The sequence below is a fragment of the Taudactylus pleione genome, unplaced genomic scaffold (assembly GCF_031769625.1).
Source record: "Taudactylus pleione unplaced genomic scaffold, aTauple2 ptg000135l, whole genome shotgun sequence".
In the NCBI taxonomy this organism is placed as follows: Eukaryota; Metazoa; Chordata; class Amphibia; order Anura; family Myobatrachidae; genus Taudactylus; species Taudactylus pleione.
In genome coordinates, this window is record NW_028284537.1 from 6,942,872 (window position 1) to 6,958,464 (window position 15,593).

Genomic DNA, 15,593 nt, shown 5'->3' on the forward strand with positions numbered 1-15,593 from the left:
CAGAATAGTTAGTAAGTGTCATTCTAGGTTAAAAAAACGAAACTTAGTGTTGGATTCTATTGAAGACTTTTGGCTGATGTCATTGCACAATATACTGTCTGGAAGTCATCATTTCCTTAATGTAATGCACACGTGTTTCTCCCTTATCTTAGCTCCCGGATTCTTTTTATCTAGGTAGCATGATCCTATCTTTCTTCCCGTTGTTATTTTTAGAAGGTTGATTTCAATTTGAATTTGAGTGAGTTATGGCTAAAATGGAACCAAGAGAACCCGGAAATTGGGATGGAGGAAATTGTTGCGAGCACTAATTAGTTCAAAATGAAAAGCATGCCTAAAAATAGCATATAGTATATACAAAGGTCATTGCAGCTTACGCAGACAAATGGCACCCTCCACACATACTGTAACATAATAGGGCCAAATGTTTTAGAAATTAGGCAACATATTTCATTTTGGTCCCCATTTATCAACGATATTAACACCAATGCAATGTTTTGTTTAATAGCACTGTGATACAAATGAAAAATGTACTGGTATTTAACAATACTTACCCTTCCGGCAAGGTCCCGCGAAGTCTTCGTTCTCGGTGAGGTCTTCTGCTGGGCGATGGGGCTCTGATGTTATGCACATGTGCGATGGTCTGTCTGCGTTTGTGCATGACACGGGGACCCGGCAGTGCCTGGAAGGCTTCGCTGAAGTCGGAAAGGCACCGGCGAGTCCCCATTGCCGTCAATGGGGCCCGCATCGAGACCGATGCTTGAGAAACAACGGTAATCTTAGATTACCACTGTTGTTAAATCCAGAAACCTGGCATAACCTCTTGAGTGAGCGCTGAAGGGGTTATTCATCGTTGATAAATGGCCTTTGACTGTTACATTCTCCCGAAGTTTCTGCGGGGCCTATTCTTCATCACTAATGGGCCCGTTACACATGCGGTAACACTACTTTCCGCATATTTTTTGTAACAGGCCCATTCAGATGACGTTATTGCCCTGAACCTCGCTCCTTCCTATGGGAAGGAGGTCCGGGGTTGCAAACAGGGATCTGAGCTGATCCCTCCCTGCCTCCTCACTGCAAGACAGGCTGCCTAAGATCACGCGGGCACGGAAGGCCAGCCCTTGTGCGTGAAACGTCAATTTATTAATAAATAATATTTTTGCTTCTAATAGTAGTGATTTTAAGAGATCAAATATGTTTAATTGGATTGTAATAATTTAATGTTAAAAATAATAATAATAATAATAATAATAATTTACTACTAACTTTATTTGACTTAAATTTTCTTTTTCTTAGATTATAGCAAAAGTTACCTGGTCATTACCCAGTGTGAAGATGTATTTGAGGGAGGTGAAAAAGTATAGCAAGTGGCATTATGACTGGAAAGTTAATTGCATTTATAAAGATCTGCAATGTGAGATGTCATATGTGGCTGCTCTGTTGAGTTGATTGGTAAACACAGTATTATAATCAAACCATAGCGCCCACATACTTTGTAATTAGAGATGAGCGGTTTGGTTTTACTGAAAACCGAACACACCCGCACCTTGGAGTTCCCGGGTCTCGGATCACTTTAGGGTTCCTAGTAGAACCGACTTCAAACTCGGGTCTTCTCGCCAAGTTCGGAACTCGGATCTAAAAAAAAGATCTTGCATATTTTGGTTCACGTTTAATTCCCTCCCTTGTGATTTTAGGTGCTGTGAAGTGGTCAAAATTGACTGGAGACGAATGTTAGTGATGTTATTGATAGTAATAATAATACAATAGGAACAAAAACAGGTTCAAGTTACATGATTTACATGATCAATTTTTAAAGAAATTCAAAAACTGAAAAAAAACCAAGACACTTGAGGGTGGTTTTGCCAAAACCAACACCAAAACTTGACGATGATTTACAACCAAAACACTTTGAGACCCACATGAAGACTCATTAGTTCTCATACAGTAACATGCACACATTTAGGCCCACTGTAACATGTATGCATTCAGGACCACAGTAATCATGAAGGTTCTCAGGTCCTAGTGAGCTGTGAGCCATACTTGCCGACTATCCCAGAATGGCCGGGGGGCTCCCAAAATTGGATGTCGCTCCCGGCCGCTTGCAAGAGAGGGCAAGTCTCCCGGTCCGACTGCCACCCGCAAAAATCCCCCCTTCCTCCCACGCAGCAGCCAACTTACCAACTCAAAGTGGGCGGACCGGGGAACCGATAAAACGATTTGCGCTGAATCGCTTCATTTTAGCCCCGCTACTGCTTTACAATGCGGCTAATCTTGGCATTATACAGGGCGGAATGGGTCTGCGAAGATGCAATTGCTGTGCCACGCCCCCGCACAGCCCACCATTGCTGCCACCATTGCTGCCACCATGACTACTTCTGCACCGATCTGGCTGCCCCCTCCCAGCGGGGTGCAGTGGGAAAGCTGGCAAGTATGCAGTGAAGGCATTCAGGGATAGGGTAAGCTTGCAGGCATTCAGGCCCCCAGTAGTGTTGATTTATAGCCTATTGGGAGGATAATGGTCACGATAGGTGCACAGCGGATGTGAAAGTGACTGTCATGCCACACAGACTCCTTAAACAGGATATTGAGTTTATTGGTAAACAGCAGGTAACAGAGAAACAACAGTAATACAGGTACACAGTGGTGGTGGTGGTGGTGGTAATGCAGGGGTTAACAGCAGTATTGTGGTGGTATCAGGGTAACAGCAAGTATTAGATGTCTCACCTCTAGGAGCTAAGTACTGCATCTGATATCTCTATACAGTAAACATGGGGTTGCAGCTAGATCCCCTTCAGCTACAGGACCCTGACATCATCATTTACTATCCACGTGGACATTGAGGGGGAATGTAATGGTGCATACACACGGTCAGAGTTTTCTTCAGATCTGAACGATAACGATTTTAAAAATTGTTCAATCATATCTGAAGGAAAATCTGACATATCTAACATGCTTCAACGATGGACGATGAACGATGCGCGTTCCCGATGGTCAGATAACGATATCTGACATCTGATGTGTTTGCAGTTAGACTTGGACGATTCCATTCATTTTAATGCAGTGAAAAACCGTTCAAATCTTTGGTAAAATCGTTCAAATCGTTCATCTGACAGATCTGACCGTGTGTATGCTCCATAAGTGTGCATTTCTATGGGTATGTCAGTGTTTTTAATAAGTGAATAACAGGAAAGAGCTGGGAGAGAAATATTATGAGACTTCAACACAGTTTTGATGATCTGATCTGGCTATAGATCGATCTAGAAGCCAACTCCTATTGGGCTGGAGGGACACGACACCCATTTGCACAGACGGGTCTGAATCCTCAATTAATAGAATTGCGTAAGCGTTCAGTCTAAGGCGTCGATTTACTAAGCAGTGTTAGGAGAAGTGAAGAGTGAAAAGTGATAAGGTGCCAGCCAATCAGCTCCCAACTGCCATCTCACAGGCTGTGTTTGAAAAATGACAGGAGCTGATTGGCTGGCACCTTATCACTTTTCACTTCTCCTAACACTGCTTGGTAGCTTGGTAAATAGACCCCTATTTCTTTCTCATCGCCGGGACTGACTCTTATTGGAGTCTCGGTGACTGAAGGATCATACATGCCCTCGACAAAATATTCCTTATTGCCGCGGTATGCTGTACATATGCCACAAAGTTTAAACAAAAAGATTACCCGAGTGAAATGCACCTTAAAATCAGTTTCATTGGAATTATTCTTGACAAGTTTATACTGTGAGGCCACTTTTAGGATTAACATATTGATCATTTATGTTTGCCGATGGATTTATAGCATAGTGACACAGACTAACTTGGTGGTTTTTTGTGTCAAATGTACAAATGAATAAGGATCATATTTATTAATTATAGGGTTCTAGACCCGATAATAAAATCTTCATATCACTGCTTATCATGGCAATATGAAGTTAAGGATGGCAGGGACATGGGCATCAGAAAGGAGCCTGTCCCTGCTGTGTGTAATAAGGGAAGTGATCAGAAATGCCGTCACAGCCCTTCTTCTTCTGGATCCTGCACCGCCACTGCGCAATCGCGGTCTGCTGACCACACAAGTGCGGGGACATTGCCAGGGAGGGATCCAACAGCACCCTCTTCCGGTAATTAAAGAGGTAAGTAACCTATAGGCCACAATGACTAACGCCATCTAAAGATGGTATAGGCTACCAGGGCCAAACTACGGTAATCTTCCCATTCCAGATCTCGATAAATTCTGCAATAAAGCAGCCCAAGCGATACATATGGCGGCTACTTTTGCGATCGAAAATGGGAGACTGCAGCACATACAGTACAGATGAGTCCTTCCTTAGCCTCCTTGCACGTTAAACAGCTTTTCTAGTATCGCCATGCCGTGGCGTGGCTCAGTAGCACTGGTCGTCTTTTCGCGCAATTTTTTACCTTCAGATGCGATGCGAATAGGACGTACAAGTAGCTTCTGCTGATTAAAGTGATCTGCGGCATGCCTTTATTTTCACATGGAGCTCCCACATTATGGACCTCATTCAGAGCCGCTCGCAAAATGCGAGCGCTCGCTCTGAATGAGGGCGGCCGCTCGAGACTATCGCGACCATCGGGGCTTGCGACGAGACCCTTGGGGTTGGGTCTCGTCTCCCACAAAACCCCTTTCGAACAGAGCAGGAAGCTCCCTACAAACATCACTGTTGATGTCAGTAGGGCCGCCTACAAATGGCAGGCGTTCCTTCAGGAACGCCTCCGTTTGTCCAGCCACCCCCCCTCCCCGCCTACAAAATGGGGCGAGCTGTCGATCAACATCGACAGCTTTTGTAGCGAGCCCCGGAGCAAGTGAATTTGTCACTCGCTTCGGAGCTAGCGCACGCGCAATATGGCCGCTGCGCGTGCGCAGGGCCTCAACATCGACCCGCTTGTGAGCGCATAGGCGCTTGCGAGCAGGTCTGAATGATGTCCTATGTGTAGCGTGACTTGTAGCACACGGAGGATAGATGTATGTGGACACATCTTTATCTCTGATATCTGCAGCGGTCCCCTGAAAATACAATCGGGGGATGCTTAATATTTTCTAGGGGATATCTCAAAAATATTGTATTGCTAAATATGCTCCTAAAGAAGAATAAACAATCAAATATTTGTCTTTTGTACTGTTTGTCAGACTAATGCACCGTACCAGTTACTTTAAGGAATGAATAAGGCATGATTTCAGTTGCTGCCTCCAGCAGTAGAGTGGTTTCAGTCTGCCCATGATTATAACTTACTTCACTTATAGGTTTTGTTGCAGCCAGGAAACATTTCTTAATACCCTGAAGCACTTGGATTCTCATTCCAGATCTGAGAAATCAAAAAAAAGAACACACAGCATAGTAACTATGGTTGTGTATAGTACAAATAAGAGCTACAACAAACACTATGTAAAGTTATCAGTTCCTGGCATTTCCTCATCTTGCATTGTCTCTTTTTTATGTCATTACAGGTCGAAAATATAATCCAGTCAAACACAGAAATAGGGGAACTCCACAGAAACTAAATAGAATGTTTTCAGAGGTAGAGAACACAAGGAAGAGGCTAGTACCAAACCAAGATCCCTCATATGATAATAGTGACCAGATCAATGCAACACATACTCTCAGAAGAACAAAGCGATTCCTCTCCTATCCTCGCTATGTTGAAGTGATGGTAGTTGCCGACAACAAGATGGTTGAATTTCACGGTGCTAATCTCCAGCATTACGTTTTAACGCTAATGTCCATAGTAAGTATCTCATTTTTACTTACATCACTTCCTGTCTATTAAGAGAACTGGAGGATTATAACATGTGTATGATAAGTAACAAGTGGCGGTTCAATCTTTAGTTAGCAGACAATGAAGTAGACAGCTCTAACCGTTTTTTTGATCAGACCGATACCAGTTATTATGCAAATGAGAAATGTAACTTGTCGCTGCTGAATATAACTAACATAGGGCCTGATTCCGAGCTGAACGCTCTGACCAGAGCGCTCGCTCTGAATCAGGGCCCTCCTACCTGTTTTTGGAGCGTCCTCATGGACGCTCGCATAGCTATGGGTTACCACCCACAGCTATAGCGAGCGTCCATGATGATGGTCGCGATGGTCTTGACCATCGCGACCATCGGGCTTGCGACGGAGACCCTGCGGTAGGGTCTCGCTGCCGCAAGCCCTGGAGTGATTTTGGCTCTATCAGAGCCAAAATCACTCCCACTGACATCACTAGTGATGTCAGTGGGGCCGGCTTGAGACGGTAGGCATTCCCATGGGAACGCCTCCGTCTGGCAGGCACGCCCCCGGCACGCCCACCAAAGGGGGTGTGCTGTCAATCAACATCGACAGCACGCCCCCTTTGGTGCGAGACCTGGAGCGATAGAGAGCCCGTCGCTCGCCGGGTCTCGCGCATGCGCGCGACGGAGCTCCCTCCGTCATGCGCAGTGGGGTAACATCGACCCGCTTGCGAGCGTACTGCCGCTCACGAGCGGGTCTGAATGACCCCCATACTCCCATGTTTATGGGGTTTTTTTTCAATAATTAGTGCTTAGCAAATACACCCCAGTAACACTATTTTCCATAATAATAATAATAATTTTGCATCGCTACATTAAGCAGTCACTCAATGGGGAGATAGAGCAGGGGTCAGGGAACTTTTTTATCTTTTACCCCAAATTATATTTAGATACGCCGACGTTACCCCCTTGATTTGAAAGGAAGGAAATCATATAGTAGTGCCCCCATATAATGCCCCTGTAGTAGTGCCCCCATATAATGCCCCTGTAGTAGTGCCCCCATAGTTATGCCCCTGTAGTAGTGCCCCCATATAATGCCCCTGTAGTAGTGGCCCCATATAATGCCCCTGTAGTAGTGCCCCCATAGTTATGCCCCTGTAGTAGTGCCCCCATATAATGCCCCTGTAGTAGTGCCCCCATATAGTGTCCCTGTAGTAGTGCCCCCATATAATGCCCCTGTAGTAGTGCCCCCATATAGTGCCCCTGTAGTAGTGCCCCCATATAATGCCCCTGTAGTAGTGTGCCCCATATAGTGCCCCTGTAGTAGTGCCCCCATAGTTATGCCCGTGTAGTAGTGCCCCATATAGTGCCCCTGTAGTAGTGCCTCCATATAATGCCCCTGTAGTAGTGCCCCCATATAGTGCCCCTGTAGTAGTGACCCCATATAATGCCCCTGTAGTAGTGCCCCCATATAATGCCCCTGTAGTAGTGCCCCATATAGTGCCCCTATAGTAGTGCCCCCATATAATGCCCCTGTAGTGCCGCTTGTACAAAAAAAACCCACTTACCTTACTCCCCGCCGCCATCCTGTCCACCCGGCTGCTCCTCGGAACTATGGGAGAGACGTCATGACGTCTCTCCCATAGTGCCCGTGGGGAGAGCCGGAACCTGGAGTTCAGGGGAGAACTCCAGCCTCCGGCTAACACGGCGCTGCAGGGAAGGAGCCGGGCACCCCCTGGTAATAACATCTCAGCGGGTGCCCGGCTTAGAGCCTCCCTGCATGAATCATATGCATGCCCGGTTGTCCGTTCATTACCCCCAGGAATTAAATTTTTACCCCATGTGGGGTAATTTACCCCTGTTCCCTGACCACTGAGATAGAGAGATAAATGAGATTTAAGGTTATCTTTGGGAATAGTATATATCCTCATATGTAGTGACTAACTATACTGATTATTGCACCTTAAATAACACAAAGCATTTTGTAAAGGGCAGAGGAAAATTGCACCCTTAGTTCTGAGCATTAGCGCCCCCATATGGTGATTAAAATTACTAAACAATTTACCATTTTCTTAATGCCATTATCCATTTTTCAAATGGGCAGACATGTGAAACATTATAAAATATTTATAAATAAATTTAACTAGGACTTACCTTTAATAGTGCCCATTACATGTGTGTACTACAATGCACAGGACCCATACTAATTAAAATCACCTGGGGCAGGTAGGAGGAGTTCTAGCCCAGGAGAAGGGGTCTCACCTTCAAGTGTACCTTACTTAAATCCACACATACATAGGACAAATGGGGGGCAGGGCTGCACATTCTAATTTAAACATAATAAGAAGTGTTACCATGCTGAGACCTGTAGTTCTTAATATTTAAGTTCCCCAGACGATCTGATGGATTCTGTAGCAATGGCACGTAATCCGCCATTAAATGACAATGTCACAGACGCGTTGAGCACTAGGTATCAGTATTACACATGCTGGGGCTCATTCTGAGTTGCGCGCATGTTTGGATATGGACGCATTTATGTATATTTAGCAAACTGCGCATATGTGGCGGGCTGCATACACAGCTTTGCTAACTTACAAATGATACAGAGTCGTAGGCATCTCAGTCGTTTCTCTGCCAAGGCTGAATGGGCGCCACTTGTGGCAAATATGCATATGCACCTAGGAGAACCATTCTTTAGGTCTGTCTTGGGCCTGTAGCCACAGTTACTCACTATTGTGAGTCATGTGTATGCAAAGTGGACGCCAAACTCAGACGATCTCCATCTAGCACAGGGTGGGTGTAAGTGCCGATGGCTGTGAGTTTGGCTGTGCAATATATAGATACATATAGATTATGGGCGTACAGCGCATTAGCATTCCATTCACATTCTGTTCACATCAGGTGTCTGGAATTGCGTTCGCATTACTTAAGACTCAGAATCAGGCCTCCCTGTGTATAAGTATGGCTAATCAACACTGTATGATTCTCTAAATATCTAACAACACATAACTAATTGATTCTAAACCAAGAATCTTAGATTTGAATTCTGTAACGTGATTGGGGGTCCACTATGCCGCAGGTGGCGGAATTATGGCAGAACGCGGCACGGCAGGGGGCTTGGCCTCCATTTCAGAAATCAGAAATAACAAATTATTTGACATTATTTTTTGGGAAAAAATATATTCTTGTTTCCAGGAATTTCCAGTAAAGTGCCTACATGAAGGCAATTTGTAAATGTAATTAATGAAGTGGCATCTGTACACTTATAATAGAGCCAGATTGATTTCACTAACAAAATGGACAATATTGGTTCTAAAATTGACTTATGAAGCATGTTTGACATGTTTAAAAAAAAAATAAAAATCACTTTTCAATCAGAAACCAATGTTTGTGCTGTATCCTATTGTGACCAATTAGATATCAGATTGTAGCATCTACGTGTAGTGAGACTAATGGAAGCTAACATCTCATTGGTTGCTTTAGTTTATGGAAAATATGTTATCACCACAGCATTTTATTAAATAAGGTATCAAGAACTGTACAGTTAGAACAAATTGATATAATGGAGATTTGGTAACAAAAACTAAAATCGATTTTTCTAAGTTCAGTATGGCTGCATAATTATGACCTACACTAACGTCTATCTTAGAAAATATTTTTTTCTTTAATAATAAGAATAAACAGAATTATTCTCTATCTCATGCAGGTAGCCTCTATTTATAAGGACCCGAGCATTGGAAATTTGATTAATATTGCCGTAGTAAAATTAGCTGTTATCCATGATGAACAGGTAGAGTATTATCTTGTATTCTTATTATAGCGGAAAATGCATACAAATGCCATATTAAATTAATCTGAATGTGTTTTTTTTTTATTATCCTGTCCAGGAGGGTCCATCCATTTCTTATAATGCTCAAACCACTTTAAAAAACTTTTGTATATGGCAACAGTCCCAGAACCACCCAGATGACAATCATCATTCACATCATGACACCGCGGTGCTTATTACAAGGTGCAGGAAAATCTCTCTTTTAATGTTTTTTTTTTTTTCCTTGCTGGTGTTAGCCTTTAAGAGTTTTGACTGTGAGGGCTCGTACACAAGAACAGAATGCTTGTGCTGTGGATAGGGCGCAAGCATACCACCAGATAGCTGCCACCAGTAATGGATTTACACTGTCCAGAAAGTCACCAGTGGACTCCGTGGCCTAGAAGTAAATACAATGAAATCCTGCAGACACCATTTTCTTGTGGTCACTTTCATACTGTGTCCGCTGTTCATACGGACAACAATGAAATACAAGGCATCATTTAACCACAAGAAAATGGTGGCTGCATGATTTTCTCAAATTAGATACATTGATGTTTGTATACTCTTGACGTGTACCATTTGGAATGCAACATTAACCACCAATCTGTGCATAGAGTTCACTTTTAAACAAAAATCACATACAATCCAGTTTTACATATTTGCAACAGAACAACTTATACTTTCTGTTACATTTTATTTTGCATTCTCTCCATAATGGGTGTAGTAATGGCACCAAATACCATGTAATAGTATTCTCTACATTTGAGGTTCATGCTATACGTCTTTTCCAACCAGTACACCTGCGAGTAGCTATTATTTACTGTCCCCCTGGCCCTCCCTCCAAATTCCTTGACAACTTTGCTGCCTGGCTCCCTCACTTTCTCTCCTCAGACCTTCCCTCCATTATCTTAGGTGACTTCAATATTCCAATTGATGTCCCCACTGAATTCTCTGCTTCCAAACTCCTTACCCTCACATCCTCATTTGGTGTCTCCCAATGGACCTCTTCACCCTCCCTTGTGAGTGGGCATTCGCTTGATCTGGTCTTTACTCACCGATGTGATATTTCTGATTATTCCAAATCCCCATACCCCCTCACTGACCATCACCTTCTCTCTTTTAACTTATCCCTCCCTCCTTCCCCTCCTCTACCTCCTAAGGCCACTATCACTAGGCGTAACATTGAGGCTATCGACACCGTATCCTTTTCTTCCCTTCTTGACTCGCTTCTCTCTCCTTTGCTCTCTCTCTCCTGCCCTGAACAAGCTGCTTTCCTATACAATGCCTTACTTACTTCTGCTCTTGACTCTGTTGCTCCGGCTATCACTACTCACCCTCGCAGATCCAGACTTCAACCCTGGCATTCCAAATGCACCAGATATCTGCAAAAGTGTTCACGAACCGCCGAGCGACAGTGGAGAAGATCACGCTCTAAAGCAGATTTTCTCCATTCAAATGTATGCTCTAATCCTACAGTGTTGCCCTTTCCCTATCTAACCAGTCAAAATTCAAGCACCTCATCTCCTCCCAGTCCTCAAATCTGCAACGTCTCTTCACCACCCTGAACTCCCTCCTCTGCCCACCCCCTCCTCGCCTTCCCTCCTTGCTCTCTGCCTTTGACTTTGCTTCCTACTTCACATCTAAAATTGACTCCATACGTCAGGATATCATATCCCACCAGTCCCCCAGCACTACACCTCCTCCTTTCCCAGGTCATCCATCCCCTTCCAATTTACCTACACTGATATCCTTCTCCCCTGTATCTGGAGAGGAAGTTATGGCCCTTATCCAGTCCTCACCCTTGACCCTATCACTTCACGTCTCCTCCGCTACCTCTCTCCCTGTGCCTGTTCCCATCTTGCCCACCTCCTCAATCTCTCCCTCTCATCTGGCACTGTCCCTTCTGCATTCAAACATGCCCTTGTCTCCCCCATTCTTAAAAAACCTGCTCTTGATCCTAACACTCTCGCCAACTACCGACCCATCTTTCTCCTCCCTTTTGCACCCAAACTCCTTGAGCGTATTGTTTACAACCGCTTTACCACCTTTCTTTCCTCCCACTCCCTCCTTGACCCTTTTCAGTCTGGCTTCCGTTCTCTTCACTCCATAGAAACTGCCCTCACTAAAGTCAGCAACGACCTCCTTGCTACCAAATCCAAAGGCCACTACTCTCTGCTCATTCTCCTTGACCTTTCTGCTGCTTTTGAAACTGTGGACCACCCTCTCCTGCTGCAAATCCTTCACTCTCTTGGTCTACGTGACACTGCCCTCTCCTGGCTATCCTCCTACCTCTCTGATCGATCCTTCTCTGTCTCCTCTCATGGCTTATCTTCCCCCCCACATCCTCTCACAGTAGGTGTTCCCCAAGGTTCTGTTCTTGGGCCTCTCCTTTTCTTCCTCTATACATCCTCTCTAGGTGAACTCATCAGCTCTTTTGACCTCCATTATCATCTCTATGCTGATGACACTCAGATCTACCTTTCCTCCCCTGACATCTCTCCCTCTCTCCTCACTCGTATCTCCAACTGTCTTTCTGCTATATCTTCCTGGATGTCCCAGCAATTTCTTAAACTTAATATGTCTAAGACTGAGATGATCATCTTCCCACCCTCCCACATAACCTCACCTCCCACTATTTCTTTATCAATTGATGGCACAACTATCTCCTCTAACCCCAAAGTGCGCTGTCTTGGAGTTATCCTGGACTCCTCCCTCTCCTTCAAACCACATATCCAGTACCTCTCACAGTCCTGTCATTTCCATCTTAAAATATTTCCGGGATCAGACCCTTTCTCACCCAGGATGCTACTAAGACCTTAATACACTCACTGGTCATCTCCAGATTGGATTACTGTAACCTTCTCCTATCTGGTCTCCCAAACTCCCATCTCTCTCCTCTCCAGTCTGTCCTCAATGCTGCCGCTCGACTCATCTTTCTCTCCAAACGCTCTTCATCTGCCTCCCCTCTCTTACAAGCCCTCCACTGGCTCCCCTTCCCCTTCAGAACCCAATTAGAGGTTCTCACACTCGCTTACAAAGCCCTCACACACTCCTCTCCCATTTACACCTCTAACCTCATCTCCCTTCACTCTCCTGTCCGCCTCTCATGCCAGTTGATTACTTCCTCCCACTTCCGCCTCCAAGACTTTGTCCGTGCTGCTCCCCACCTTTAAAACTCTCTCCCTCTCCCCATCGGACTCTCCACCACTCTACAATCCTTCAAACAGGCTCTCAAGACCCATTACTTCATCAATGCTTTCCAGCTCTCATCCTAACTTGCTACTACATGCTTTCTCCTCCCTATCTTCCTGCGGAACACTTGTGGCGCCATATAAATAAAAAATGATAATAATAATAATATGCCATTGTTGCTGCTGCTGAGTTGTACAGTGACTTCAATCTTGATTGGGCATTTCGATCAGAGATAGTCAACCTGTGTCTCCTCAGAATGCTGGAACTTGTAGTTTCACACTAGCTGCAGCATAATAGACCGCCTTCCTCTGGTCAAGAGACGAGGGGACACATAGGGGCAGTTGCACAGTGAGCTCGAGTTGCACAACTTGTGAAATTTCACACCACGAATGTGCAAAAAGCCAAGGGATCAAATGTCCATGCTAATCTTCTGTACGCATTTTGAATTTCTCTCGCCTTATGACCAGAGTACAGGGGTCTATTTACTAAACTGTGTTAGGAGATAAAGTGAACGGTGATAAGGTACCAGCCAATCAGCTCCTAACTGCCATGTCACAGGCTGTGTTTGAAATATGGCAGTTAGGAGCTGATTGGCTGGTACCTTATCACCGTTCACTTTATCTCCTAACACAGGGCCTGATTCAGAGCCGAACGCTCTGACCAGAGCGCTCGCTCTGAATCAGGGCCCTCCTACCTGTTTTTGGAGCGGCCTCATGGACGCTCGTATAGCTGTGGGTTACCACCCACAGCTATGGCGAGCGTCCATGTTGATGGTCGCGATGGTCAAGACCATCGCGACCATCGGGCTTGCGACGAGACCCTGCGGTAGGGTCTCGCTGCCGCAAGCCCAGGAATGATTTTGGCTCTATCAGAGCCAAAATCACTCCCACTGACATCATTACTGATGTCAGTGGGGCAGGACTCAGACGGTAGGCGTTCCCATGGGAACGCCTCTGTCTGGCAGCCACGCCCCCGGCATGCCCACCAAAGGGGGCGTGCTGTCAGTCACCATCGACAGCACGCCCCCTTTGGTGCTAGACCCATAACAACGGCTTTGCCGTCGTTATTCGGGTCTCACGCATGCGCACGATGGAGCTCCCTCCGTCTTGCGCATGCGCATTCGCCCAACATCGACCCGCTTGCGAGCGTCCTTCGCTCTCGAGCGGGTCTGAATGACCCCCACAGTTTAGTAAATAGACCCCTTAGGCTGCTGTTCTGTTCTCCAGATTTTCGAAGGTGGAGAAGTTAAACGTGATAAATGAGGTGAGCGATTAGTTTAACAGACTGACACCAGCAGATATTTCCTTTACTGGGACTTACGTCACCCCGCTAATCCCACAGCCGAGGTTTTGTTTGACCTGAGATCTGCTTAAAAACTGCTTTACGAATTATGATTTAATGTATGGAAAAGTCTAGCGTGTGGAAATAATGCACGCACTGCTCACCCACTTCTTTTAGCCAATGGAAATAACAGAAATCATTGTCAAAATCTAAATTAATCTATATATGATGAAGGACAGCGATAGAACTATCTTGTATGAAATTTTTTGTAAAAAATTTTTTTCCGTCCATTTTCAGGCAGGATATATGTAGAGCTCAAGAGAAATGTGATACATTAGGTAAGACGTAATGTTTCTAGTTATTGTCTTATTGCAAAGGAATATGTGACAAATTCAGAGCATTGGTGGTAACTTGTGACTCAGGCCCTGATTCAGAGCCGGACGCTCTGACAGAGCGCTCGCTCTGAATCAGGGCCGTCCCTCTTACATTTTGGAGCGCCCTTCTGGCCGCTCGCATAGCTGTGGGTGACCACCCACAGCTATAGCGAGTGGCCAAAATGATGCTCACGATGGTCAAGACCATCGCGACCATCGGGCTTGCGGCGAGACCCTTGTGGTAGGGTCTCGTCTGCCGCAAGCCCCTGAGCCAAAAGCACTCCCATTGACATCACTAGTGATGTCAGTGGGGCCGGCCCCAGACAGTAGGCGTTCCCATGGGAACGCCTCCGTCTGGGCAGCCATGGCCCCGGCTTTGGTGGGCGTGCTGTCAATCGCCATCGACAGCACGCCCCCTTTGGTGCGAGACCCATAACGACGGCTTGGCCGTCGTTATTTGGGTGTCGCGCATGCGCACGACAGAGCCGCCTCCGTCGTGCGCATGCGCACTTGGCCAACATCGACCCGCTTGCGAGCGCTAGGCGCTCGCGAGCGGGTCTGACTCAGGCCCTCAAATCTATGAAAGCTTCAGTCGATTGCTATAGACTTGTCTTCTATGCGAATCAAAACCTATTAGGACAATACATTTTGGGGCATCTTTTTTATAAATTGCACTTTGCCCTACTGACCCCCTCGCAGCTACGTATTGTGCATGCATGGCTTCTCCACCTCCATATGCGCAGTGCGTTAAAAGTCATGATGTGCAGAGGGACCTCCTGCAGCCCACCGAAGAGACATCAGAAGATCCCTCTCAGCAGGAACCACCTGAAGATGGTGTTCGTCCACGCAGGCAAGAGCATTGCGGTTCTTGAGAAATACCGTCACCATAGAAAACTATGGGAACGGCTGCTGCGGGGGGCTGGCGAACAGTAGTTGATACATTTAAGGGATATGCCCTGCTCCCAGGTTCTGATTGGCCCACGGGCAAGTCGGTCACAGAACAGGGATGACCATCGGTTGGTTATCCATTGCATGGTTGGTCACCATCGATGGACGCTTGCTATATTGCCATCGATAGTAACCATCGATGGTAACACCGCCGCTGGCCAAGAGGGAAAAAACACCTCCACCTGGAACTGCCTGTCTGACGCGTGATTAGCAGAGAACACTGTCAATGGGAAGCCACTGGTAATTCACATACTGAGGGACTTGGGCTCACAGG

The 15,593-nt window shown here is 45.8% G+C and overlaps 1 protein-coding gene across 1 annotated transcript in view; it reads left to right on the top strand.

The window, feature by feature from the left end:
• ADAMTS9 (ADAM metallopeptidase with thrombospondin type 1 motif 9) overlaps window positions 1-15,593 on the top strand; it is a 275,988-nt gene that overhangs the window by 53,565 nt on the left and 206,830 nt on the right. Inside the window, exons 4-7 of the mRNA XM_088473392.1 lie at window positions 5,456-5,733; window positions 9,423-9,506; window positions 9,604-9,728; window positions 14,295-14,335. Coding sequence (XP_088329518.1) covers window positions 5,456-5,733; window positions 9,423-9,506; window positions 9,604-9,728; window positions 14,295-14,335 — 528 coding nt within the window. The remainder of the gene's footprint in view (window positions 1-5,455; window positions 5,734-9,422; window positions 9,507-9,603; window positions 9,729-14,294; window positions 14,336-15,593) is intronic.